The sequence below is a fragment of the Onychostruthus taczanowskii genome, unplaced genomic scaffold, assembly GCF_017590055.1.
Source record: "Onychostruthus taczanowskii isolate IOZ18803 unplaced genomic scaffold, ASM1759005v1 scaffold29, whole genome shotgun sequence".
Classification (NCBI taxonomy): Eukaryota; Metazoa; Chordata; class Aves; order Passeriformes; family Passeridae; genus Onychostruthus; species Onychostruthus taczanowskii.
The window spans coordinates 6,367,068-6,394,420 of record NW_024500239.1 but is presented as its reverse complement, the minus strand read 5'-3'; the positions used below and the strand labels follow the sequence as shown (position 1 = coordinate 6,394,420).

General features: G+C 37.3%; 1 protein-coding gene across 1 annotated transcript in view; it reads left to right on the top strand.

The window, feature by feature from the left end:
• INVS (inversin) overlaps positions 1 to 27,353 on the top strand; it is an 85,495-nt gene that overhangs the window by 580 nt on the left and 57,562 nt on the right. The window contains exons 2-3 of the mRNA XM_041408184.1: positions 3,092 to 3,261; positions 8,986 to 9,152. Coding sequence (XP_041264118.1) covers positions 3,156 to 3,261; positions 8,986 to 9,152 — 273 coding nt within the window. The 5' untranslated portion in view covers positions 3,092 to 3,155. The remainder of the gene's footprint in view (positions 1 to 3,091; positions 3,262 to 8,985; positions 9,153 to 27,353) is intronic.

Sequence of the window (27,353 nt, the reverse complement as noted above, 5' to 3'; positions counted from 1 at the left end):
TGTAAATGCTGAAAATGAAGAACACCCGAAATTCAGGGCTTGGCCCTATTCCAGTAAAACTTTGGACCTTGCAGAATACGTACGTGCTCTGAGACCTTGCAGAGCTGTCTCAAAAAGCATGCAGAAGGCTGCGCTTTGCATTTGTCACATTTCCAGGATGCACACGAGTGTAAGGAGGGGGACGGGGTGTAGCAGCATTTGGAAAAAAGTCCTTTACATCAGCCTTTTTCAAGTTAGGACTCGCTTGGTTTCAAAGGAAGCCTGACAGGCTCAGACTTTAGGTGGCCCTGCAAAGATCTCGTGGCCTGTCAGTTTCATGAGCTGCAAACACTCTTGCACACATGGATACACGTATAAATCAAGTATTTTTTCTAGTCTGAAATTGAAACTTGGCCTTTATCAGTTCTGCCATGACTACCTTAAGAACTTGTGCTCTTTGATCTGTAGAATGAACATCTTGTGCACTAACTCACATTTGAAAAATCTTTGATATTTTTTCAAAGCTCAGTCTTCACTTGGAAAATATCAATAAAATTTGATAGCATGACTGTGCTATCATGTTTAAATTTTAACAGCCTCATGTTTTGCTGAGTGGAAACATGATGTAATTCTTGCTATCTGCATAATGCAAAGTAGTCATATTGTAGTTTGGTATGAAATTTCACACACCTTGAAGAGGCCTTGGTGTCCATGTGAGTGTCCCTTCATTTTAAGTGACTTGAGAAGGCTAATATTTTTCTACATCTTAGCTTAAAGAAGAAAAGTGAATTATTTACTTGATTCCAGTAATATGATGAATATTACAGACATTGCCAATTATGTAGCATTTTATAAGCAGACCTTTTACTTATTTCTTTATTTTTTTATTGACTAAATGTCTCATTTTTTGGTTAATGAGGATCTTCATCAAGAAAGTCTTCCAGACAGCAGTTCATCTGTTTGCTATATACATGAGAAAAATACCTGAGGAATGTTACAAATTTTCCTTTTCTAGTCCCTCTTAATATTTCAGAACTTCTCTGATGCAGAATTAGCCCATTCAATGGAATCATAACGCTTTACTAAGAATTGCTGTAGAGGTAATGGACTGCTTCTCTCACTTGTATAATTACTAACACTTTATGCAGAAGTAACTGTTGCTTTCATCTGGAAACTATTAACGTCTTTCATTATTAATCCTCTTCTGTATGCAGTCCGTTTTATGGAAAAATTATTGTTGGTGTTATTGGGATGTTTCTGGCGTTTCACTGAGTTATTTGGTATTTGCTGAATTTTATGCTTCTGCCCCTAGATTTCTTATATTTTAGTTTATTTGTTGAGAGGTAAAATGTGAATAAAATGAAGGAACTAGATGGTAAGATCCCCTGAGAAAATACTTTTGAAGGTGCCGGGGTCCATCACTGCTGGTCAATTCTTAAGCACCACCTCCTAAGGGCACAGGAGCTGGCAATTCCAAAATGTCAGAAGTCAAGCACACGAGGTAGAAGGCTGGCTTGGCTGACATGGGATCTTCTTTTGGAGCTAATGGAAAAAAAGAAGGTGTATGCCCAATGGAAGTAAGGTCAGATGACACATCAGTTGGTGGAATCGCTTTGGATTTCAGTAAAGCTTTCAATACTGCCTCTCAGAGTATCCTTCTGGACAAAATGTCCAATACACAACTGGATAAACACATCATGAGATGGGTGAGAAACTGGCTCACGGGTTGGGCACAAAGGGTCACAGTGAATCGGGTACCATCAGACTGGGGACCTGTCACTAGTGGGTCTCTGCAGGGCTCCATCCTTGGCCCTGTGATTTTCAATTTCTTCATTATTGACTTGGTTGTGCAACTGGAAGGGATACTAAACAAGTTTGCAAATTTTACAAAATTGGGAGGAGCTGTTATCTCTCTGGAGGGCAAAGAGGCTCTGTAGAGAGAGTTCAACAAGTCAGGGGACTGGGCAATCACTAACTGTGTGAAGTTTAACAGGGAAAAGTGCCAGATTCTGCCCCTGGGTGCATGGACAGACTGGGGAATGAGATGCTGGAAAGCAGTGCCGTGGAAAGGGACCTGGTCAATGGCAAGTTGAACCTGAGTCAGCAGTGCCCTGGCCAGGAGGGCCAAGCCTGTCCTGGGGGGCATCAGGCAGAGCACTGGCAGCTGGGCATGGGAGGGGATTGTCCTGCTGTGCTCTGTACTGGGGCAGCCTCACCTCCAGTGCTGGGGGCAGCTTTGGGTGCCACAATGTAAGGATATTAAGCCAGTAGAGAGTGTCCAGAGGAAGGCTACAAAGATGGTGAAGGCCTTGAGGGGGAGCTGTATGAGGAGTGGCTGAGATCATGAGATCACTTGGTCTGTTCAGCCTGGAGAAGAAGAGACTGAGGGGAGCCATCATTGCAGTCACAACTTCCTTGGGAGGGGAGGATGAGGGGCGGGCACTGGTCTCTTCTCTGTGGTCACCAGTGCCAGTACCTGAGGGAATGGCTTGGAATTGTGTCAGGGGAGGTTTAGGTTGGATATTAGGAAAGGATTCTTCACTCAGAGGGTGCTTGGGCACTGGAACGGGCTCCCCATGCAAGTAGTCACAGCACCAGCCTGACGGGGCTCAAGAAGTGTTTGGACAGTGCTCTGGGGCATGTGGGGTGACTCTTGAGCATATTCAGTGCGGGGCCAGGAGCTGGACTTCAGTGGTCCCAGTGTGTCCATTCCAGTTCAGGATTCTGTGATTCTATATGCAGGACTATAATAAGCTGATACTTGATAACAAACTTTATTGGTTAAAGTTGGAATTAAAGCATGCTTGGCAACACTCTGAAGAACAGTCTGTTTGATTTGCACAGAAAGACTTTATAGACTTTCGCAAAGCTTATAGACTAAAATTTGTATTTAAGGCAATGAAACTACAATATACAGGTATATATTTCTTAATGCAGGCTTTTTTCTGATGAATTTTGGCTAGAGGTAGATTTAATTCACAGATAAAACCTGTGTTTTTTTCTGTTCTGTTTTTAACAGAAGTTTATTCTCTTTAGCATTATTTGAATAATGTTACTGACTCGTTATGAAAATAATTCTACGCTATTAATGTGGTTTGGGTTTTTTTTCTAGAACTGATTTTCTACAAAAAATGTTGGTGGCACAGGTCTGACCCACAGTAATACCTTGAAAGAGTATGAATATTTCAGCAAACTGCCTCTTCAGTGGTTCCTCGTTAGCGTCTGAAGTGCATGCTGCTGCTGTTAATGGAGATAAGAGTACCCTCCAAAAGCTAATAGCAGGTAAATGTTTTCACTGTAGATGCATTTGGATTACTTCAGGACTGAAGCTTTTTGGTTTCGACTTACATCTCTGATCTTTAAGATACTTCTGATGTCTTGATTATAGGTGCTTCTAGAATAAATGTTGCCCTGAAAATATGACTGATTTTTCTTACTTTTTATTACCTGTTACTTTTGATTGGTACTTCTTTGTCACATAAAACAGAAAATTGGTAAGTGATAGAACTCCTTTCAGGGAATTTGAAGTTCTGGAGAAGTGCTTAGTGCCAAAATACTTTAGCTGCAAATGCTTAATTTTTTTAACTGCTTTTTGGGAAATTTGATAAATGTGTTTTTACAGATAATGCATTTTGTTTCTGAAGTCTTGTCACTGTGTAGTATGTGTTAACAAAATAAGCCCAGCCTTATATACTACATTGATTCTGATAGACTGGTAATGTTTCTCAAGAGAAATTAAAGGTAATGAGAGAGTCTAGTCCTACTGAATCTGAAGAAAAAAAAATTCACATCCATTAAAAAGTTCAGGATTTTGCCTTCTGTTGCCCTCCAGGAATAGTATGGCATTCCAGGTCAATAGTTTTTAAAAGCAGTATATGTTCTATGTTCCAAAAACAGTCTTGCATATATTTGGAAGGTTGCCATATGATAAGTGAAGACTTGGATTTTTCAGAGCTTCTGATTAAATGCAATTCCAGGTGATACTGAAGAAGCTCTATTTGCTCAGTGTTTTTTGGAAAATCTTATTCCCTTAGCAAGGGTTGAAGGACTGTGAAATAGTAAGAAGCACAGTCTGTACTTATGCCACTTATTCTCACTTTTAATGTGTGTGAAGGATTTAATGTTAACAGCATGAAACCAGCAGTCAAGTTTCTTTATGTATCTTCTGCTGACCTGTGTTGAAGGCAAGGTGAAGACCTGTGTGGATGTATTGTCCAAGCTGTACAGAAAGTAGTAAGGGGCTCTTCTTTACAAGGTGTATCTAATTTTCTCAAAACATAACTAAAACTGATTTGACTCCAACAGGAACACATTTGAGGAACCTGACTTTATAGGAGCTGCACTTGTTGAAACAGTTATTTTTTGTTGGGCCTTCTACTTTAGTTTGTTATGTGATGGTTCAAACAGATACTGTTTGCATTTAATGCTATCTGTTTGCTCTTTTTAAAAACATTTTATAAACAGCAGATGATATGGAGATGCTTCTAGAAATCTGTGAGATTCAACTACAAAGTAGCTTTAAATACCCGAGTTTCTAAAAAACCCTTCTGCTTGCATTTGGAGGTGAAAAAATGTGGGCTTTCAAATTCTAAAGAAGCAACAAAGAGTTTTTGCTGACTTCAGTGTGTTTTTGTTAATCTCAGCACCAAAAGACATATTTTTGGAAACAGGAAGGAAATATTATTTCTTGTTGCTGGTACACCTTGTCAAATATACCACAGAACAGTCATTAGAACCAGATAAGGAGTTTGCACTTCTTTCAACGATGATCATGCAGCAACAAGACAAAAATGCTGTTTTACATTTGCATGGGAGAGAAAACTGCACAATCCTTGTAGCATTTGCTGTACTAGCAAAATTTGGCTTTTCTGCTTTGCCATGTTTTGACAGGATATGACACAGACCTTACTTTTTCCAGAACTGGACCAAAAAGAAAAAAAAACCAAAACAATCCAAGACTTCATGTATTGCCTAGCAGAAGAAGAATGTATTAGAGTAATATTTTTAGCTGTTTACCAGTCCTCTTTATAATTTGATGCCAGAAGCAAGTTGAGCAATTGGTGCTTTTCACTGAGTTTCATGTCTGCACACAGCAGCAGCAGCTAATTCAGGACAGTACTCCAGCGTTCTTCCAACACTTTTCTAATACAGCCCTTTTCTAATACAGCTAAGCTCTGCATCTTGAATATGTAGCTAGTGGTGGATGCAGCAATGGAAAGTCCTCACTTTCTCCTCCTTTCAAGGAGGACATTTTAGCCCCTAAATTCATTATTACTTTCCTCTTCATGCTTTCCCTGTTCAGCTATTAACATAGGAGGGGCATGGAGGCTGGCCAAACAGTCTGTTGGAGCAGCCCCTCAAACCTCTTTGGTGATTTTTCCTTCTGCCATCTCTAGGTTGGTGGGGTGTGTGTGGCTGTATACAAACATAGATGCTTTATTTGCATATAATTAGAGTATGGATGAATTTTAAAGGAACAGGTGTTTGAAATAATACAGTGTGTTCTGGATAATGTGTTCCTTTTGACACCCTGTGCCAGAAAGAGGCACAGAAGGAATCAAAGGTAGGTAGAAAATTTATTTAGAGAAAGGGGGCTTTGGAACCAAGTATCTCGGTGTGTTAACTGCTGCTAATGCTTAAACGCAGGAGTTTCTAAAATGCATGTGGGTTAAATACCTCAAAGCACATGCCAAGTGTTAACTGTATAACCAGTGTTCTAACAGAAATGTGCTAATTGTTTGCATTGCATGAGTTGTCCTGTACTGTATCATGTTGTTTTACAATTGTATGTTCTTGGGCTTTGGGGAATTCTCAAATTATTTTTTTTCCTATGTTTTACACAACACTGAACATGTCTTTAGTTAACAGTTCTTCAGTGTTAAAATCCATCTGTATTATTTTGATCCTAGGGAAAAAGTGAGCAAAAGTTAATTTTGTATTTGGAGGATCATTTTCCATTTTATACTTTGGGAAGAGGCATCTAATTGTTTTAACTGTTTATAAGAACATAATAATGATTACAATAGTCATTAGACTGAAGTGTCTGTTTAGTCCAACTCCTCATTCTAAAACCCTTATCATGCATTGCTTGCATCCAGATGCTTCTAAATCTCTGATGTGATGTTTCATTGTAAATTCTAACTAAACTATGGGTTACAAATATGCATTTGTGTGCTATTGTTTGATCCTACTCTCTACTTTTCTTGCCTGTTCTACATTGTGGGAGGTAGAATAAATCTCAGATATTGCAACAGGCACGATTCTTGCAAGTGACAAGAAATGAATGGTCTGTCTTTTAATAATTAGGGCAGCAGGAGGGTGTGAATTCTCCCTTTCTCCTTTTCTGGTTTTAAAAATGCCTAGCATTGTTAAGAGTCTGATATGACTGCTTGCATAGAGTGTGAGGAAGTGATGAAGTACAGCTATAAGAGCTACATTTTGGACTTGGGCCCTGGATTCTGTTGTGATCATGGCCTCTGTTGGCAATAAGCTTATGGAATGCATATTCTGGTGGGCTGAGGACTTTTATTCTAAAAGGGAAGGGATCTAAAAAATTTCTTTATTAGGCAGGTAGATGAAGAGAATTTATTTTTGCCAAAACACATTTTAGGTACGCTATATACCTAAATGAGAATGTTTTGACGGCTACCTGTGCTTTCTTGATTGCAGAAAGTGGTAATTTGCTGCAGCTGGGAAGTTCACAAGGTGTTGTGGCTAGTGACTTTCATCAGCTTAATCTCCACTTAGCACCTGATGGTGATATAGTAGCTCCTAGCCCTTGTCCTGTCTCCTAGCCTGACTGCAGACACCCTTTTTGGGAAATGCTCACAGGATTTTAACCATTCTAAGGGCCTTACAGAGCTCTGGTAAACAACAGGAGAAAACCTACTGCTAGCTGAAGATAGTTTCTTTACCTTCAAAAGCAGTGCAGGAGCATTAGGCAAATTACTGGCATAAAGTTTTGAAGCTCTTGCTCATTTTTCCCTCAGACTGTATGCAGTCATGGAAACTCCTTGTCATCAGCTACATCACTTTTTGGGAACTGAAAATGAACATAGATATCTGTTCCTCTACTTAGTTATGTTGCATTTGAGCTTTAGGCCATTTTTGCTTGTCATTAGTCTCCAAATCTTTTATATATATATATATCCTCCAACCTTCTGTAACAGAAGGGGAACTGGAATTTGAGAGAAAGGTGCTGGTTTTGGACACTGGAGAAATGAATGTTTATGTATTTATCTTAATATATTTGTTCAAGTCCCATCAGCTTCAAGCAATTTAAGGCACTGTTGAGGTTATGTTAAAACTCAGCAGTGAAATGTGGTTTAGTGATATCTTACGTGACCATGTTGAACTGATACTGGAAGGGCACCTGAATGTACATAGTTAATTAGAGAATCTGGTTCTCTAATGAGTTGGAACAGTGATTGGAAACAGTGACATGTTAAATCATGCTTGGGATCACAGTGTTTGCAGAGGAGTAGGCTAAACAGCAGTGTGAAGGTGAGTATTAAAATGCAGAAAGGTGTTCAGAAATCATCCTGTTCCTGAGAAAGCTAGATGTAGGCCAGTAGAAGACTTCTTGTGGGATTTTTGGGGGTTGTTGTTTTGGTTTTTAGTAAACTAGTGACATCAAGATTAGTCGTAAAACCGGTGGGTTGTCAAGGTGAAGTGACAGTCAGAGAAGACGAGGCCACAGGTGAAGAATAAAAACAACTTTTCCATATCTGCATCCCAGAGGAGTTTGAAAATGTTCTTAAACTTCTTTTGCAGAGCAAAAAGACTTTTCTCAATGCAAATCACACTTTCAAGGCAAAAAAAAAAAGTGTTACAGAGTGAATCATGTGATTGACACGGTACTCACTCTATAGTTTTAAAGGAACTAAAAAATGTACTGAGTGAGTGAATGATTTCTCTAACTGGCAATATCCTACTTGACAGTGTTTTTTGTAAGTGGCTTGATTGGTAGGGAATGAATTTTAATTCTTGATATTCCCCTTGATTTATATTTAATCTCCTTGATTCTTCTTCTAGGTGAATCAATAGAAATGATAATTAAGAATAAAATTACTGGATATGTAGATAAGTATAATATGCTGGGGGAGAGCAAAGACTCTGTAAAGAAGAAGCATGCCTCTGCTGGAGTGTTTTTGAGGCATCAACAGTCATGCAGACAAAGAAATAATTAAAAAGCAAGCCTACCTTGCCTGTAAAATTCAATGTTCCTTGGGTAATTGTAAACAATGCTTCTCCGTTGGAGATCTGGATAATCTGGATGTGTGGGGTACTTGATACCCATGAAGTTAAAGGTGCTTGCCTTTATGTGGTGACATCATGGAAATACAAAACTTTGTAGTGAAACTGCTTTCTTTGGAGGGTTTTTTGGACTGTGAATAAGAACAGTGTTTTGGCTTTTTTTTTAATAGGGTCTGAGATTACTGCCTTACTAACCTTATCAATTCAATAAAGTTTGAGAAGTATTTTAGTAGTTTCCATATTGTAAGGCACCCTGAAGTAAATAATGGTATTGATGTAATATTGATGTTTATGCTTTTAAAATAAACATTACTGTGAGTAGGCTTCAAAGTTTATTTTAGCTACAGTGTTTACAGGTTTCAGGAGGTCTGTTTGGCTTCTGTGCTGTTGATACTTTTTAAACTAATCTGTGCAGCCGAGATCCATGTAACTATTTGAAAATTATTTGTAGTTATGCCACTGCAGAATATTACTGGTGGGAGGTGTATTCATGGAACTAATGTTTTCTGAATGTACTTTTTTTTTTTTCTGCAAATGTATTTTGAAATAACTGTCACTAAAAGTAGGACAAGATGTAATGCCTTTGAGTTTATCATATGCTCCATTTTTTGTTCAGCCTAGTCATGTTATAATGAGATACCTACTGTTCCTATTATAATAAGATGACTTTTTAATTAAAAAGTACTGCTTTTAGCAAGATACTGATATAATTTACTGGTTTAAGTGGGTGCTTTGTTTTGTTTTGTTCAGGAAACTCTGAGCTGAAAGATAAAGAGGACCAGTTTGGAAGAACTCCCCTTATGTACTGTGTGCTGGCTGACAGGCTGGACTGTGCAGAGGCATTGCTGAAGGCTGGAGCTGATGTTAACAGAGCTGATCGCAGCCGAAGGACTGCACTCCATCTTGCTGCACAAAAGGTAATTACTGAATAAGTGTGTGAGTTAAAGTTAGGTCTTTCTCCACAGCTGTGAGGTGGGCTGATGCTGGCTGGACACCAGGCACCCACCGAAGTTCCTCTATCACTCCTCAGCTGGACAGGAAAGAGAAAATAGAACAAAAGGCTTATGGGCTGAGATAAGGGCAGGGAGAGATCCCTTACCAGCTCCTGTCATGGGCAAAACTGACTTGATTTGGGGAAATTGGTTTAATATATTATCAGTCAAATCAGAGTAGCATAATGAGAAATAAACACAAACCTTAAAATCACCTTCCCCACACCCTTCTTCCTGGACTTAACTCCTTAATTCTCTACCTTAAGCTGCAGCCAGTGGTGCAGGGGGATGCCATCAGTTCATTACTGTCTGTTTCTCCTTCTACAGTCTCAGTCTATTGTACTGTGCAGTTACATTGTCCCACTGAAGAAGTGCTAAAGGAAGTCTTCAACAATAAAATGAAAGGCAATTGAAAGTATAACTTCAGAGCTGCAAGAAATTTTGAGTGTGGTTAGGCCTGGAGGAAGTATCCACAGTCTCTCCACAGAAGACTAAGCAGGCTGCTGATGGGGGGAAAAAAAAGGAGGGAGTGGCTTTGGCTGCTAACCAAAACATTTGAGCTCATAAACTGAGAAAAAGACTCCACAGAGAAGATTCGAAATTCAAACTGAAACAACCTTTTATTTACTGTATAAGTTTTTATAGTATGTTTAAAACCACAACTGCTCAAAAATTAGCAGTTTTTTGTCTGTGCTACTGTCTTTTGGTACCACTTAGAGCACCGACCATGATTTTCATAGCAAACCATTTCCATATATATCTTGTCACCTGTTTGTAATTGTTCACATTTTTCAGATGTTTTAATACAATCTGCATTTTTATATAGTTTTTTTTTAAATTAGGTTTATGTAAAGGCAGCTCTAGTATAGTCATGGTATTCAGTAAGGAGCAGTTAAATAGAAAACCATTTTGGGCAGACTATAACAAGGTGATATTCTCCAGGTACATTTGCATACGAGTCCATAGGGACTGTGTCATCTGTGTTACTGCATCTCTTGCAGGGAAATAAAGTGTTGTAGGTTTTAGTTGACTTGAAATAGGCTAATTCATCTGCTTGCTTACATACCATTACACTCTGATGAAAATAATTCATTCGTCATCATAACCTTGTTTCCAGGATTAATTTTGTATTTCTAAGGGACCAACCAGGTTACTTGAATGTTGTTGTTTTGAAGATAGGTATTTCATAAAACCAGCAATGTCAGAGATTAAAAAAATTGCTGTAACATACTTTACTTGCCTGGTATTCATGCAGGCATTCAGATTTTATGGTGTGATAGATATGTGAACATTTTAAACATATTAAAAACTTAATTTTAAAAAATGTGTTTTCCCCAGATTTTAAAAATACATTTCATCATATTAAAACAATATGAATTCTTGTCTAAATCTTTGTTTGAATGTTCATATTGTGGATATTTGTATTGCAGCAATTCAAGGCAAGAGAGATTTTGCCTTGGTGCAATATCCTCTAACTGCATGTGCACTCCATTTCCTTACGCCTTGCTTCAATCCTGAAAGTGCAGATTGTAACATGGGATTCTTGGACCATCTTAGATGGATTTTCAGTTGACAGGGCAGAGTAAAAGGAAGGTAAAATAGCATAAAGATTGTAGCAGTAGATTTTATGTAGTCCCACACTTACTGTGTAAGGTACTAGATAGATGTGATGCACTCCATAGAAAAAAGGGTCAGGAAACAGCCCTTGCAACTGCTTTTTATTTGCCTCATTTAGCTGTCCTCTAAAATTCCCTTCTGTGTCTTCTGAACAGTTACTTGCTATTGATGTCAGCTTATGAAATTAACATTTCATGTGTGTGAAATTTTGTCTGTGGTCTTTCCATATTAACTTTTTTAGATCTTCATTTCTGTTGTGAGCGTCTTCTGAAAAATACGTAAAATTAAAATTCAAAACAACTTAATGTTTCATGCAGTTTTGGCTATTTAAATAATGCTTTGCATTCTGTTCATCTCTTGCTGATACTTTTGGTTTATATTCCAAATTTTTTCTCCAAAAGTAAAATTTCTCAGTACAGCTGACTTTCAGATAGAAAAAGAAACATGCTGTGAGATCACCCGTTTCCAAAGTTGTTTTGTCCTTGTTGGTTAATCATGAATATACATATTCATGATTAACCAACAAGGGCCACTGTATGGTTTTTGTTGTGCTCAAGCTTGTGAGCCAGTAGCTGTCCTGTGCTTTAGCAAAACTAGATTCACATGACTTTATAAATCACCATTAATTGGTAGTCACAGATACAAGCTATTTAGAAGGGCAGCACTTGGAGATTCAGATTCCTAAATTGTACTAGTGTTGCATCCTAATTTTCCTTTTCTTTGGAGAGAGAAGCTAAGTTACAGACCTTTACATGCAACCAGTGAAGAGGTAGGAAAGAAAAGACACCTTTCTACACTGATGCTAACTAAAGCAGATGCAGGTAAAATTAAGTAAGGTTTCCTGAGTCAGAACCTTCCTCTCTAAGTACCAGGATTACTTTTGCTGTTCTTTGCTGTCTCTTTGAAGGGCTTTTGGGACACTTTGCTCGTCAGATCACAGCAGACAGACATTCTGAGGGCTAGGGTTTGTTGCCAGAATATTTGAGATGCCTTAGGTCATCATTCTACAGGCTGCCTTTACGTGTCCCTTTGCACTTGTTCCTCTGAAACAGTCTTGCAGCTGATTTCACAAAAAATGGTCTCTGCTGCCTTTCTTTGGGAACCTCAGAACTGTCTCAGAGGAAAAGAGTTTATAACAAAATGCTCTTCCAATGCCAAATGGAAGCAATGATTTAGCTGTCGTGGACTGAAAAGAGCTGAATGTCTTCATTTGTGTGTTTGGATTCAAGATGGTGTCTCTCCCATTAGTGAACCTGGTTTTCATAAAAACAATTGTTTTTGTTCTCTGCAGGATGAGGTGAAACTGTCCCCATTTTTCTGTCTGGAGATTTCACTGTAAAAGAACTGCTAGTTCATGTCTTCCAGTCTTAGTAAAATTGCTTGTGGGTTTTTAAATCCCTATAATAGAACAAATATTCAGAAATGTGGCATTGACCTGAATTCAGTCATAAATCATCAGAATTAAGTTAAATGGATCAGGACGTCAGTTGCTTTTCTTCTCTAGGATGGATTTCTGGTTGGATAGGACTTAAATGAACAACTGTAACACATCATGCCGTTAAAACTTGCAAAATTAGCTTTTGGCTCAACTGTGTGCAAACCTGTTTGTACTGGGTGAATGTGTGTATGTGTACACTTATGTACATATCAGCTCTACGTTACATGTAATCCTTAACATCCACCTCTCTGCAAGTTTTATGCTTCCAGCTACTATCTGCAGAATAGGAGATAGCCTGTGCTTCCATCATGTTTGTCATTACTATTACATAAGGAGTTCATTCTGTGAAAGCATTTCTTCCAGTCCTTCAAAATACCAACAATCACATCTAGTGTTCAAAATGCAGATTCTTATTTGTTGCTAGTACAGAGTTCTTCTGAAATTATAGGTGAAGATTTTGATACTATCCATATGGTCTTATAAAACATTATCTGATGTGATAGTTTCACATTAGTTCCTTAATCCTTTTTCTATTCCTAATGGCACCTCTGAATCCTTCTGAAGTAGTTATTTTGTTACTTGCGCTTGTGTAGTTGATCTCCTCCCAATATTCTCATGTGTTACAAAATGCCTTTGATTTGTTTCACAAATGTCCTAGAAGACATCTTTCAGAGCCATGGTTTATCAATATAGCTCTATTTTGATTTGGGTGTCAATAAGTAGTATGAAAATTTTTGCACTTGCTGTAAAAGCAGTTCACAGTCTCTACCAAAACTATTTCTAATAGCATACCTAGGCAGACTGGCCAGCGCCTGTACATGTTCTTTCTGTTCCAAGAGTTTCAACACAGGTAAGAAGTGATCTAATGATTTTGGTGCCTCTGTCTAGTGCTGTTTTAATAACCAGGCCATATTTACCAGTTAATGAGGAAACTCATGTCTCAGGACTCAGAGTTGCTGTGTCATCCTGGTCTTGCCATGCTTCTTTCACATGGTTTTAGTCCCTGTACCATGTCCAGTGACAAATCAATAGTAGGTGAAAAGCTGTCAGGTTCTCATCTCAACATCTGTTCTCATCTTAACAAAAGATTCTTATAATCTCTCTGTCTCAGACTTCATTAGTGACATTCTGGACTATTTGCAAGAGGTAAGGCTTTGGATATTCACTTACTACCCTTGTCACCTTTCTAAGACTAAGCATTCTGATGCCTTTCTTTGCAGAAAGTTCCTGAAATTCTTAATGTAAGGTCAGAAATTTTGGCTGTACTATTGGAAACACTAATGCTTTTTGAAAAAGAGCTCTGGTTATATATTGATATGATAACCTTTGATGAGTGGGTACTTCATGCTAATAATTATTTTCTTAATGGTTAATCCTCTGTTTAGTGATGGACATTCTTTGTATTACAGCTTTTAAGTTTTATACATTTATTGGTCTGAAAAAGATTTTTAACTTGAATAAAGAGAGTTTAACTCTCTGTGTGCTTAAATGGAACAAGTATATCTTCTCTCAATGGGAAGTTATATAGGACAATGCAATGTGAGATGATGGGCTGAGAATAATATCATGAAAAAAATTTACATTGCAGACATCTACATATGAGCTAGTCATGTAGATTACTTAAAAGTAAAAATTTACATTGCAGACATCTACATATGAGCTAGTCATGTAGATTACATAAAAGTAATGAATGCACTTGAGGGTGCAGTCATTCGCTCTAAAGTGGCATGAGTACTCTAGGGCACACTGACTAGCTGATTCTTTTATTTAGGTGTCTGTCTGATGTAGGTTTTTGTATTGTCAATATTGTAATTGTGACAAATTAATCTCACCCAAGGCATACATTTTAGGAACTCGTTTTCCAATTGTCCTTGACATGATCTTTCATAGGATCTGTCTTTCTTTTATCAGCCTTATGATGGAGATGATTTAGTCTTTGTAGGCAGAAGACCGTGTAAATTAAGTTATTTGGTGTTTTTCCTTTTGGATTTTATTGTGTTCCACTCCTTTGGTCTCTTTTCAAATGGACAGGTCTCACAAGCAATGAAAGCGAGCACACCCCTTTAAAAAATAAGAAAAAGGGGCAGGTCAAGTCATTAACTTCTTAAAATTTAAATTAAAAGCAGTCAAACAAAAAAAAAAACCTTAAAAATGCAAACCCACCAGAAAATGATACAAATTATTGCAGGAGTGCACCTGCAAAGATTGCCATGGGAGTTTCAGAGGGTAGTTGGAACTTCCTGAGCACGGATGTAATTTACTAGGAACTGAAACTGTGACTGATTGCAATGGAAGTAGAATCATTAGCATAATTTGTCAGTGATTTTGCACTGAGGAACTGTAGTACTATATGGGTACAGATTATTTAAGCTTGTAGAACTTAGATTATTGTGAAATAAACATGCTATGCAGATTTGAGTACTGGGATTACAGTTTAACATCAGGCATTCATTTCCAGTTGCAGGCATTTTGCATTTGTAGCAATTTGCTTCTAGTGTTAAAGTGCAACTTTTTGAAACACCCACATGTGATACTTATGGATGGAAATGTTTCTGCATGCCCAAAATACCTGTATGTGTTTTGTCATTTAACTTTTGATAAGTAATTCCAGTTTAATTTAAGGCGGGGGCAGGGAAAGCAGACCTTCCTCTTTCAAAATTTCTCACAGGGGATGTCACTTATTAGAAATCTGTTTCTTTTGAGGAGTAATCTATCTGAATCTTTCCGAATAGTTTAGGAACAGCCTTTTCTGTTCATAGGAATGGAAGAAAAAATTCAGTATCTTTTGTTGGTTTCTAATAATATGCACTTCAAATAATCTATCAGGATGCTTAAATGCCAGGAAGATATTAATTTTGGCTTCAGGAAGATTAATACAACCCCAGAGAGAAAATGTGACTTCAGTAGCTTTAAATGTTGTGTAGCTTACATTATTTATTTGCTGACATGGTTGTTGATAAATAACAGTACATCCAGGATGCAGTTAGGAACTCTCTGTAAAGTAGGAGGATATATTTTAATGGTCTTTGATTTTTCTTAAACTAGAAAAAATAGTTGTTCCTCTATACTCAGCAGTAACAGTAAAAGTAAAGTAAAAAAAAGACAGCCTATGGTAAGCATTAGACATGGTAGAAAACTGGAAACACAAGGTAGTCTTTAGTTCACTTATTTTATGAAAGTTTATTCCCAAGTCTTATCTAATGAGTACAGTCAGGTTAGTCCAAGAGCTGCAAAAAGAGAATTTTTTTTTCCTTTTCTTGAGCAAATAAAAGGTGTTTGTATTAAAAACCCTTGAATTAACTTGCCTGGGAGCCAGTTTATACTTGTTTCTCACATTACCTTTTCCTAGATGTATTTCCTGGAGCTGTAGTCTCTCAGATCTTTCATAAGGCTTTATTTGATCTGCATAAAAGAGCACATGTGCTTCTAACTTTCTTTCCCAATCTGTGTAATGAAAATAAATGATCATGTCAGAGACAATGGTGGCCAGTTCATGTCCTTGTTTTCCTCAGGCCAATAACCTTTTATGATGTTCCCCCTTAACTGAGAGCTCATAATGAGTAATATTAATTCTATGCTTGTAGGTTCCTGAAATGTAAATGAGCTTTACATTAATTCTGTGGTATTTTCCTGTGAACATACAATTTGATTAAATGTGAGAAATCTGAACACACCAGGATGTGAAACAGGACTGTTTGCCTACCTGCCAGAAGGCGTGATTTTTTTTTAGCATGCGGGACTGTAGTTTCCTTTGTGATTAATTAAGCCACAGACAATAACCAAGATACAAATGTTTTCTTTAGTTTCCTGAACAATGAGTTCTCTCTAGTGAATGTAGCCTGAAGTTGCTCAAGGGTGGAAGGCAGAGTAGTTCCTTGTGTGTGGTTTGTGAGTGTGTTTTACTACAGATAAGCTGTCCTAGCTACCAAGGGGTTGGTACCATCCACAGCCTTCCCCTGAGCCCTTCTCACAGCTGTAGAACTGCTCACTGGGCAGTGAGTTGACAGAAAATGAACTCTACAAAAGAACAATTAATTTTCTGCCTATTTAACACAAGGCCCCATGTCCCAAAATTAATTTTGCTATTGGTTGATACTGCTATTGATCTGTGCTGCAAGCCCTATTGAAATAGTTAAAAATAGCTACAGGAAAAATTTAAGAAAATAAAACTCGCATTGTTACAGAGATCTGATACCCAGTACAGTCCCCAAGAAAGTTGTGCTGTCACTGCTGAGAATTAACAAAAGAACAGAGACTTTGCAAGGCTGGAGTTTCCTAAATGAACACTGATGTAACAAAAAATATTCTCAAAACCATAGGCAAGAATTTTAGCATCCTATTTGAGTTCAGGAAGGATGGGAGCCCTTTTGAAATTCGTGTTTTTCTGTGAGTGATAAATTGCTGCTGTGACTCTCTTTCAGGATCTTGTATGCATTTCCTAATTCTGCTTTTGACTGTTCTTTAGATTTCATTAATACTTCCATTTGCCTCTGCTGTGTCTTGATTCAGATTTAAATTTGGGCAGTACTTTGCAAGACTGATATGGTATTCTCATATATTCAGGCAGTGCATTTTCAGCTTGAACACTTTGTCATGTCTTGTAACAAGGCAAGAACATGCACATTATTGTTTCCTCATTAAGTGTTAAGCTGCTATAATCATATGGTATCCAACAATTGTCTGTCTCTACTGTCAAAATGTGGGTTAAAATCCAGCCAATTCTTTTCTCTGCAGAAGATAAAATTCTGGAAATACTGTTCTACATGTTAGGTTTCAGTTGCACAGCAGATACTAAGACATCTGAATCTGATTTCTCACTGGTTTTGTGTTAGCATGAAACCATATTTTACAACAAGGTTATGCAAAAATTTATGTGCCAAAGTATTCTTTTGAATACTTGAACTTGCAGTTCAAGATCAGAATTTCAGACTAACTGTAAGATCAAACTTGGTTTCTGTACAAACTTCACTGATAAATATGGTATGAATGTCTACAGTCAGTGGAACTTGTAGAGTTGATTTTTAAATTATTTTAGTAGCAGTTGGTTACTAAACTAGCTTACTCTGGTAAAACATGTTTGAAAGTATTGCTTGCAATTTGTGGCTACCTCCCTGACTATAGCTACTTTCCAGCAGGCATTTTACTCATCAAAGGAGTTATAGCATGGCTAACCAAAAAACATAGCGCCTGTTACTGTCTGTATTTAGGATTGGCTGGTGAAAGAAAACAAATAAAGCTGTCTGAGATGCTAAAATGAATTATTCTATAAATACGAGAGATTTGCTCTCCTGCTGTAGTCAGAATAGTTCTATCTACTTCCAGTTGGAATAGCAAAATAGTATTTCCCCCCATTTAGAATAGTAGAACTAAAAGCTGAAGGAGGATGGAGAATGTTTAAGGAGAGGATTTGCAGTAGAAGCATGTGTGGAGTATTTACCCTAATAATCTACCCAGTAGTAGAGAATATTTGCATGGAAAGGGATGCACTGAGTGTAGTGTGTTCCCTTTGACTTGTATTTGAAGTGTTGGTCTCCAGTTGCCTGGGGCAGTTGTGTACTGGCAGCCATCATTGTAGTATCCATATTTTGAAGAATTTTATTTTAATTGTGAGGTTGTAAACATAATCTAAACACAGAAGAAAGAATAAATACATCTAAGGTTTTTGGGAAGGTGTATGGATTCATTCTTGCTCTGTGTAAGGGATGTTCAGTATGATTCTCAAGGAGGCACATCTGGAACACAGCTTGAAAAACACAATGGTGTACCATTTCTGATTCTGACTTGTAATAGTGGAAAAGATTCTCACTTATCAAGAATTGTGATCATAAACCAAATATAAATGAGGCTTGCAGCAGAAAATCACAAGTGATAACAGGTAGACAGCTCACTGGGCTAGTCAGTCTAAATCTTGAAGACATTTACAGATTTTGCTAAGATTAGGTGTTAAGAACAATAATTTTTCTTCACTATTTAGCACCACCTAGTCCTCTAGCATAGCATTGTTGTGGATTTTTTTTTTTTTAATAAGGGCAAATTGGGAGAATATGTGTTCCATTTCTCTTTATCAAGGTATGTGTTAAAAAGAATGAGAGTCTGCTAAAAAAGAGCAAACCGTAGCTGTGACTATAGCCTGGGATAAGTAGGAGGTTTGTAACATAAACAATAAAAGAGTTTTTGATCCTGGAAAACCTGAACAGCTTCTGAGAACACTGTGAGCTCACTGTCACCAGCATGGGCATAAGTGCCTGTACATAAGTGGCAGTTTGGAAAGTTTGCTCAGTCTTTGCTGGGGTGGAGGATTGGGTCAGGTCAGTGGCACCTCTGTAGGTCTCCTCTGTAGGTGCTTCTGTGGGGCTCAGCATTAGGAGTTCTGAACTGGTTTCCTTTTGGAAAGGGCAGAAGGCTATTCCAAATGTGTAAAATGTAAGTAAAAAGGTATCTACTGAACATTACTCTATGGTATTTGAAAATGACAATATTTGTCTCCTCTTTATAGTGATTTGTTATATTTGGAGTACATTTTGGAGTGAAATAGTAATAATTAAAATTTATTTGTAGAAATGTTTCATACTGTTTCAAATTTTATTTATAGGTTTGTTTGAGCTTTGTGAGAGCCAACTTACCCAAATGTCCTGTAGGTTCAAGTTTTCTTCAGGCAATAGTCATAAAGGATCCATTTGCCATTATTTAAATATTTATACTTTGTGCTGTACTGCCCACAAGTAAAGTGTTAAATCATCTGTGTCTGGTTGAAACGATTAATAAATATATGTTCATCCCCAGAAATAGTCTGTAAGCCTAAAAAGTTAAAACAATAAAATACTTTGTAATTTGATTTTTTTTTACTGAATAGATCTTTTCACAGTGTTTAGATTTCTTAAATTAATATTGTATTGCACTTGCTTAGTAGTTTCCTTTATCTTTGCAACCTGTATTTTGAGCAAGAACATATTCCTCAGTTAAAGTAGAATAGCAGATATTCATGTTTTATGTCTTTAACTAAAACTTTAAGTTTTCATGTAATTTGATTTAATAATATTTTTCTGTTATTAAGTACTTTCAGAAGCATAGGAATCCCTTGCTGAAAAACATACTCCTTTTAGCATAGTTGAGGAATCAGTTAATTAATTTTGGCAGGGCAGCATCCATTGCTTTTTAACTGTTTAAATAACTTGTGTATTTTTACTTGCATTATCCTTTTGGTTGCCTGATCTTAACAATATTCCTGTGGTTGTGGTGTTTTATTTTGGGGTTTTTTTAATGTTCTCTTTTATTGTTTGCTGTAGCTAACAGCCTCAGTTTAGGGACTGTGCCTCTGATCTCACTGGTTTTGGATAGTACCACCCTGAGAATAATAAATGTCTTAAATATGCCTTAGAGTGGTGTGACTTGTGAGGTCCTGTGTCACTAGATACTGCATATTGTCCTAGAAAAAACAATTGCAGCAAATTTATAATGATAAATTCAAATTATGTAGTCCTGGTTTCTATCACTTTTCTACAAAGGAAAAAAAAAGTGTAGATATTAAACGGAATAAAGACTGTAACATATCTGTGTCATCTAGCACAGTATTGGGATTCCTTTTTCAGTGGTGCAGATCCTTGCCTCAATGTTTCCCAGCTCAAAGCTTGGTTTTCTGGGGTTAATTTTCCCGGAGTGTCTGCCTGGGCTTTCGAAGAGCCCTGTACAAAGGGAGTCAGTACAGCCTAGTGGAGAGCAGAGTCATGAGCATTTGCATCTCTGGAATGTTTTTATTGACAAACGGTAGTCTGCTATTGACATTCGTGTCCCTTGATGATACTTCTATCCTAGCTTATCTTTGCTGGTCAAATGCCTTAATTGTTCTGGCCTTTAATTCAGTCAAAGTTGGTGCAGGAGTGGAAGAGAAAAGAGAAGGAACAGGTCTAACAGAGCATCAAGCTTGAGCTGTGAAGCTGCTGGCAACGATCAACCTGTCATAATGTTATGATTTGTTCATTTTTATACCATTTATTAGCCTTTACTTGTTGTGCCATTTGGCCTCCAGGGCAGATAAAGTGCTGTCTAATTTGGTAGGTTTGCTTCTGTCAGAGTGGCCTCGACAGAGAAGGTGTTAGCTGTAGTGACAAATAATCAATAGCTGTCGTTGTCATGAGGAACGTGAGTAGTTGGGCCTTTCATCTGGAGGATTAGAGGTCTAATTGGATTGAGAATAGGGAGGGTGAGCTGTTGGGTAACCCTGTCAGCTATGTTAAGCTGTCAAATGTCAGCTTTCCTGAAAGGAAGAAGGAATGGTTAGCTTTCAGAAACAAGGAAGAAGACATATGAAAGCTTTTTAAAAAGTAACAGATAGAAAAGTAGAATAGGCTAACACACGCTTTAACCCTTTCTTGTTTAATTACATATCTTTCTAGTTAATGAGGATGCGTGGTGTGCGCTCTCTCGCTCTCTCTCTGAGACAGGCACAATTTGTGTGAAACAGATTTGGCAGTGTTATACCAGATCAGGCTGGTTTTATGTCTTCAGAAAAGCCAGTTAACTACTCAAATAGGGAATATAAATGCAAAAGATTATGACATGGGGGAATAAAATATCTATCAATGGAAGGAATCACTTAATAGAAGCTGTAAGGAAATAAAATACTTTATTTTAATACTTTGTTGTAAAGATATGTTGATGCCAGTGCATTTTTTGAGATATAAGTAGTTGTTTCAAAGTAACTCAAGTAATTATTACAATCCAGTCCTGCACTGGACTTCAAAATCATCAGCTGAATTTTGTCTGCATTTTCTTATTGTTGTTTTTGATCTTTGCTTTCTGCCTGTTTCTTGGAGAAAGATTTCTGTTGTTCTAAATAAGCTAAATCCAAAGAAAGACCCATTATGCAAGTAGAACATGTAATTTAATGTCTCAGATGTGCTAATATCTACTTTACCAGAATAAATAATAGGACTACATTTTAATGAAGGATTTGCTTATAAAATTACTGAAATAGTGGTTTCTTTACTTGTCATCTTATTCTGCCACTTTCTTGTAAGCAAGTCATAACTGTATCCATGCCAGTATTCCCCTTCTCTGAGTAACACATTTCCCTTGAGATCTGCAGCACTTGGCCATAGTTATCTCTGTAACAGATCTGGAAATAGCAAGGTTTTTAGACAGTGGAATAAAGCTCTTTATTTTCCATCAGCTAAATTAACAAATGACAATTTTATATTTTTCTTTTTTTTAATGGACTTTTAGGTATTTCAAAACTTGCAGATTTTTTTCTTATGTGTTTGGTCATTTATTCTGAAGTAGTGGTTTTACTATCAGTGTTTCAATTTGGATTGATTCCCCTGCTGCTCCCCTCTCTCCCCTGCAGCACTTATTGATGGTCATCTGGACTTGCAACATCGTTTTTACCAGTGGTCTGCTGTAAATACTGGCAAACCCATCCTTCATCTCAGGTTTATCTTCATAGATTAGTACAATAGTGTAAGTATTCCAGAGACAGAAGTCTTGAATGGATTGTCTGTTATCACATTTCAGTGGTGTTATGTGTCAGGAATCATGGGGGTTTTTAGCCGTTTGGGATTAACTGCCATGCTCTCAAACACCCATCTTTGTGTGAGAGCCTGAATTCATGTGTGTTGAATAACTTTTGGGCTTGCAATTGCTTGTCTGACAGGTACTGTTCCTCTGTCATTTATTTTCATCCAGTTCTCATGACATCTTTCTCTGCTTTGTTTCATTGCTTCCCCAACTTGGACTTTATGATCTTGATATTTATTTTTGAGTCTGACTAACCTGATTTAAGCACATTTAACCTTCTGGTGTGAGCTACAGGATGGACAGATGAAGAAGTGACATCATAGCCTAGTCTCACAGCTTGAGGTGTGCTGAAGGTTGCTGAGCTACAGGAGAAGTATTGTGCTGCTGTGGCCTGGTTGGCTTCAGTATCCATAATATCCATGAAGCTGACCCAGCATTTCTGCACTGTGTGGTTGTCTGCAGTGTAGACACACTGTGGTAAAATGAGCAAGCCCAGGCCTATTTATTTAAGTTATATATTTACTTTATAGAAAATATATCAATTTCCCTGATTTTTGTTCATTTTGCAAAGTGCCATCTTTTGTTTTATCCATTGTGATGAAAAGAGTGTCATAATTCAGTATCTTAATTTCTAGAATTTTACCAATTGAAAATCCTTATGAAAATCCTTACCCAGTATTTTTTCCCAGACAACTTCCTCGCTGTGGCAGTCATCTGTCGTTTCCCCAGTTTTTCCCATTTATTCTCCAGCTCAAACATCACTTATGGGTGATGTTTTCTTTCTCTTTTGCTCCAGCAATATCACAGCTATTTTCTTTAACAAAATTGATTTTATTATCATTGTACAAACCACTCTCTCCCATTTTCAAACTTGATGTAGTTTTACTTCTCTGCATCTCTGTTTCACTTCTTGCTCTGGTAACTCTCCTCCTTTCCTCCACTTGGGTTTATATATTTTGCTACCATGCTTTCTGTGCTTGAAATAATCCAAGGAGGATATTGTCAGGCCCAGAATATGCATTGTATTATCATCCTTGTGTCTCTGTTGAGCAGTCTTGCTCTCAAGCACTTGAAATTTGAATATGAAATTTCATTAAAGTAATCAGAAAAGGAATGCCTCCAACTGCAGTGATTTTCTAAAAGATTTTGCAAATACGGTTTAAGTGCAAACCATGGTGGCAGAACATTGAGGAGCTCTGCTTGTGTTGTGTTTCCCAGTGAAAAGGAACTAATTCTGCATAGCATATGGAATGATATCTTAAATATCTGTGCAGCCAGCTGGTAGAATTACTTTATTTTCATCTATTGAGTTCAGTGCGTACTTTTGTGAGTAAAATTTGGAAGAGCTTCTGGACTCACCTATTGTTACTTTTTGTGATCTTTGCTGAGTCCTCTTCCATAACAATAATTTTTCAGGTTACTATACAAATAAAATAATTTGTGTTAATTTTTGAAGATTCTCAGTTACCAAGAGTGAGTAGGTAAACGATCCTATCTTAAAAAAACATCTTAAATGAGTACTTAAATCTGAAAAGTTATTGGTGCATAACTTCAATTCAGAGGTTTTATTGCAAAGACCAACTAGAACTGAACATGATATAAATATGCCCAGCAAAGACAAGTGATTTGTTCAGGCATGAGCAGTGCTTTTTCTGCAAGAACATTGTTCCATATTGCTTGATGTTTGGCTCTTTTAAGTTGCCTTAATTATGCTGGTTTCAACTGCTGGTTGTCTCCTACATACTATTGTCAAACTGCTGCCTCCTCTCTCTCATTTTGCTTTGTTCAAAGGACAGGTGAAAATTTCTCTATCATTTGATCTTGAAGGTAATGGTTGCATCTTAAAAATGCTATTTTCTTTTTAAGCATGGTGCTTGCAGTACTTGGAGTGTTACACTTCAGATCTGAATAGAACTCATTTTGTTTCACTTATTGTTGTTCCTTGAGCGTGTTTAGCAATGTGGCATCCTTTGGTGCTCAAGAGACTCGTCCAGCTCTTCTCCCAGGACATTGATGTCTGCTGCCAAGTCTGTACCTTAAAAAGTACCTTTGCAGACAAAGACATTTCCCTGTCTGGGTGTCCTTTCTAAAACATCATTCTTGCATTAATTGCCCCTCTGCAGCTTGACCCCATGAGTGATCTTTAATGGTTATGAGAAGAAATATTGTTGTTGGGACTGAGAAACCACTTACTTGTTTGTGTCCAGATTTGGCACTGACAAATTAAAACAGAACTTCCACTATTATTAGCTCATCAGTTTAGTTTAGTCCCATTTTGTGAACTGTAGGATGATTTCTGTTTGAATAAGGTGTCTTTTCCCAGCTAATCTGCAGTAAAAAAAGGGAAGATATTTGTTTTCACTGATTATAAATGTTATTGTAACTTCAGGTGAATTAGTTTTGTGATGAATGTACCCACATACCCTTCAATACATGAAGTACCAGCAATAGATCATTTTGAAACAGAACACCTTTCTGCTGAAATCTCCAGGAATCTTCTATCAGGTGTCTGACACATCCTTAATCTGATGCTCAGGCTTGTCATTTGAATCAATAGGATACTAGATAGGATGTCTTCAGCATGCAAGCCTAATGCTATAGGAGCTATTTGAAAAAATAAATTCCGATCTTATGGCCAGCCACAAACTCCAGGAGCACTAATATTTCATTTGTCTCTCTCTTTGTCTGTAAACAGTTGGTTAAATTGTTGATTAAAGAGAATTAAGTGAATCACACTTAAGTCAAAATTGATGTGTATGAACTGCATAAGCAAATTCTGTTGCTGCCTGAAAAGCAACAGCTAATGTCAGCATTTCATAAAATACAAAATTAATTAAACTTGCCTATTAAGATTCTAAATTTTCTTGTCTCTTTGTAGAGCGATTTGGAGCAGTCTTTTGTTACACTTTTTTTTTATTAATGGAGGATTAAGAAAGAATGCTACCAGTTTTTATTAATGAGGAATAATTTTTGCTGAAATATTAACTGATTTATGTTATGAATATAATCTGTGTGTGTTCAGCCTTATGATGGGAACATTTAAACAGAGATAGATATATGCACAAAGGATGTGTTTTTCAACATTGTTAATATGGTGTGGATTTGGGAAGGCTTTGCAACACCAACCTTGAGCTGTTATTTTATCTGCCTCTAGTCTGAACAAAGAGAAATAAATCTAGTACTTTTATTACTGCTAGGTTGCAGTTTGAGTAGATTGTGAAGGCTTTGATTTATTTACCAGTACTGTAAATAGATTATGGCTTCATTTTAAATATCAAACATCACTGCAGTATCTATAGAAACTATAAAATTATGCCATATGTAAAAGCAGCCTGAAGTGTCTGAATAATTATTTAAATTAAGAGTAAACCTACCTTTATTGCTGGTTGTTTTCAATATGGATTGTCTGTCTACTTCTGTAATAGTTCTGGAGGTTTCACTGTGGCTGGAGACCTTTTCTTGTCCAATAGAATTTGATAGGTGGATTTGCAATTATCTCACACAACGGTTTGTTATGGGACTTAATATGTTTGAAATATATTTAAATCACATAAAAGGCGTGCATTTATTTGCAGATAAAACAGCAGCTAAGATAATCACAAAAAAATCTGTGAAGCTGTGCTCAAAAATGAGCATATATGCAGCGCTTTCACTTTGCAAGCTTTTTTGCTTCCAGCAGTCTGTAAGGACATGACATGCACTTAGAGGGGTGGCAATTAAGAAGTACAAGGCAGTAGTGGCACAGTACTAGTCAGAGTGATGCTTAGTAGTAATGGCAATTAGTTTGCTTCCAGAATGAAGCACTGCACAAAGGTAGGATAAAAAGACTTGGACTGGACTAATGGCTGTTATTTAGACTTGTTTTCAGGTAGAATTCTGTAGTGGATTATACTGTGATTTGTAACATATTTGTTAGGTTTTTTAAAGGCATACATCTGTTTCAGGGATATATTTGCTTAGTTTTCTTACAGTGCTCTTACTTCAAGACAATTCAACTCAAAACCATTAAGATGAAGAAAATGAATGTAGTAACTATTTTCTAGTACTTGTATTTTTGGGAAGGAGGGAGTCAGTACTTTCTGCAAAATCTTTCAAATCACTATTTTTTGAAATAAAGTATTTTTTGAAAGCTTAGTGTTTGATTCCTTGTGGAGAGGTGAGCAGTGATCCTGTAAATATGGATGATGCGTCTCAGGCTTTGTCGTAAATCCCCAGAGATTGTGCGTTGTGGGTACTTCTGCCTGAGTGACTTCAAAAGAACACTACAGGAAAACAAGTTCAGTAACAGTGGAAGAGATCAACTGGAAATGAGAATGCTAATTGCATTTTCATCCTTGAAGTGTTTTTTACATGAAAGCCACTAATTTCTATAGGTGGACCATAACATTTATTTCTGAAGAGCTGAGAGCACTACAAAGGAGCAACATGTACAGGCCATGGATAAACGAGGTCAAAGGCTGTAAGATACAAACACCTATTTTCTTTCAGCCTATGCTGGGAAACAGTTTTACCTTGGCTTTTACAGCACTGCTCCGTTGTCTTCTCTATTGTGTTCTTTAACTGTGTGCCAGTTGGTAGTTCTGTCTATTCCTATGGAAACCAAGAGAGTAAAGCCAATCTTGCAAGAGGCTTTAGGGAGAATTGCTTGTAGTTGAGACACTGCCTTGCTTTCAGTCAAAATGTCTGATAGTCAGAACTGGCCTCAAGTCGTGCTGATGTTCTCCGCTGATGTATTGCCTAAGATGCCTTGCCAGACAGATGAACACGTTCAGCTTGAAACCTGGTAAACAAGGTTTCTGTTCAGCTGTCTGAGAGATTTTCTCCAGTTGAGTGTTTTACTTTTGAGTCTAGAATGCTGCTAACAAAGCTGCTGAAAGGGTACTTAGTGAGATTAAACCCAATGTCAAAAATCAGTGATGTGTTTGTCATGGTTGACTTGAAGAGGCTAGCAGAGCATTACATATTTAAATCCACCAGTGGTTTGTTAGATAGAAGGCATCATCCTTATCATCCAGAGGTAATAAAGAGTTTGCAGATATTTTTTTTCAAGCTGTAGTCCAATGGATGGCTGCTAAGGGTTATGTTTGAAGCAATAAGCCTAAAGATTTTCTCTTACTTTTATTTTTCGGTTACTTTGTTAATCAAAGAGTTAACCCTTAGTTAGTGATAACCAGAGTGTAGCCATGATATTATGGAAAATCCTTGCTGGGATTTTTCCTCTCCTGAGAAGCTGAGGAGCCTCAGGAGAGAAATGTAAACAATTACTATCTGCTGCTGTGGAATGCAACAGGTGCATCCATGATTGGTCCATGTGGATTGTTTTCCATTGATGACCAATCACAGCCACCTGTGCCAAGGCTGTGAGCAGTCACAGGATTTTTGTTATTCTGTTCTGTTCTGTTCTTGTTGAGCCTTCTGATCTCTCTGTTCTTTTAGTATAGTCTTAATGTAGCATTTTAATATAATATCTAACATAATAAATCAGCCTTCTGAAATGGAGTCAAGCCTCGTGTCGCCACACGTGGAGAGTCAGCAACACCAGAGAGCCTGATATTTTG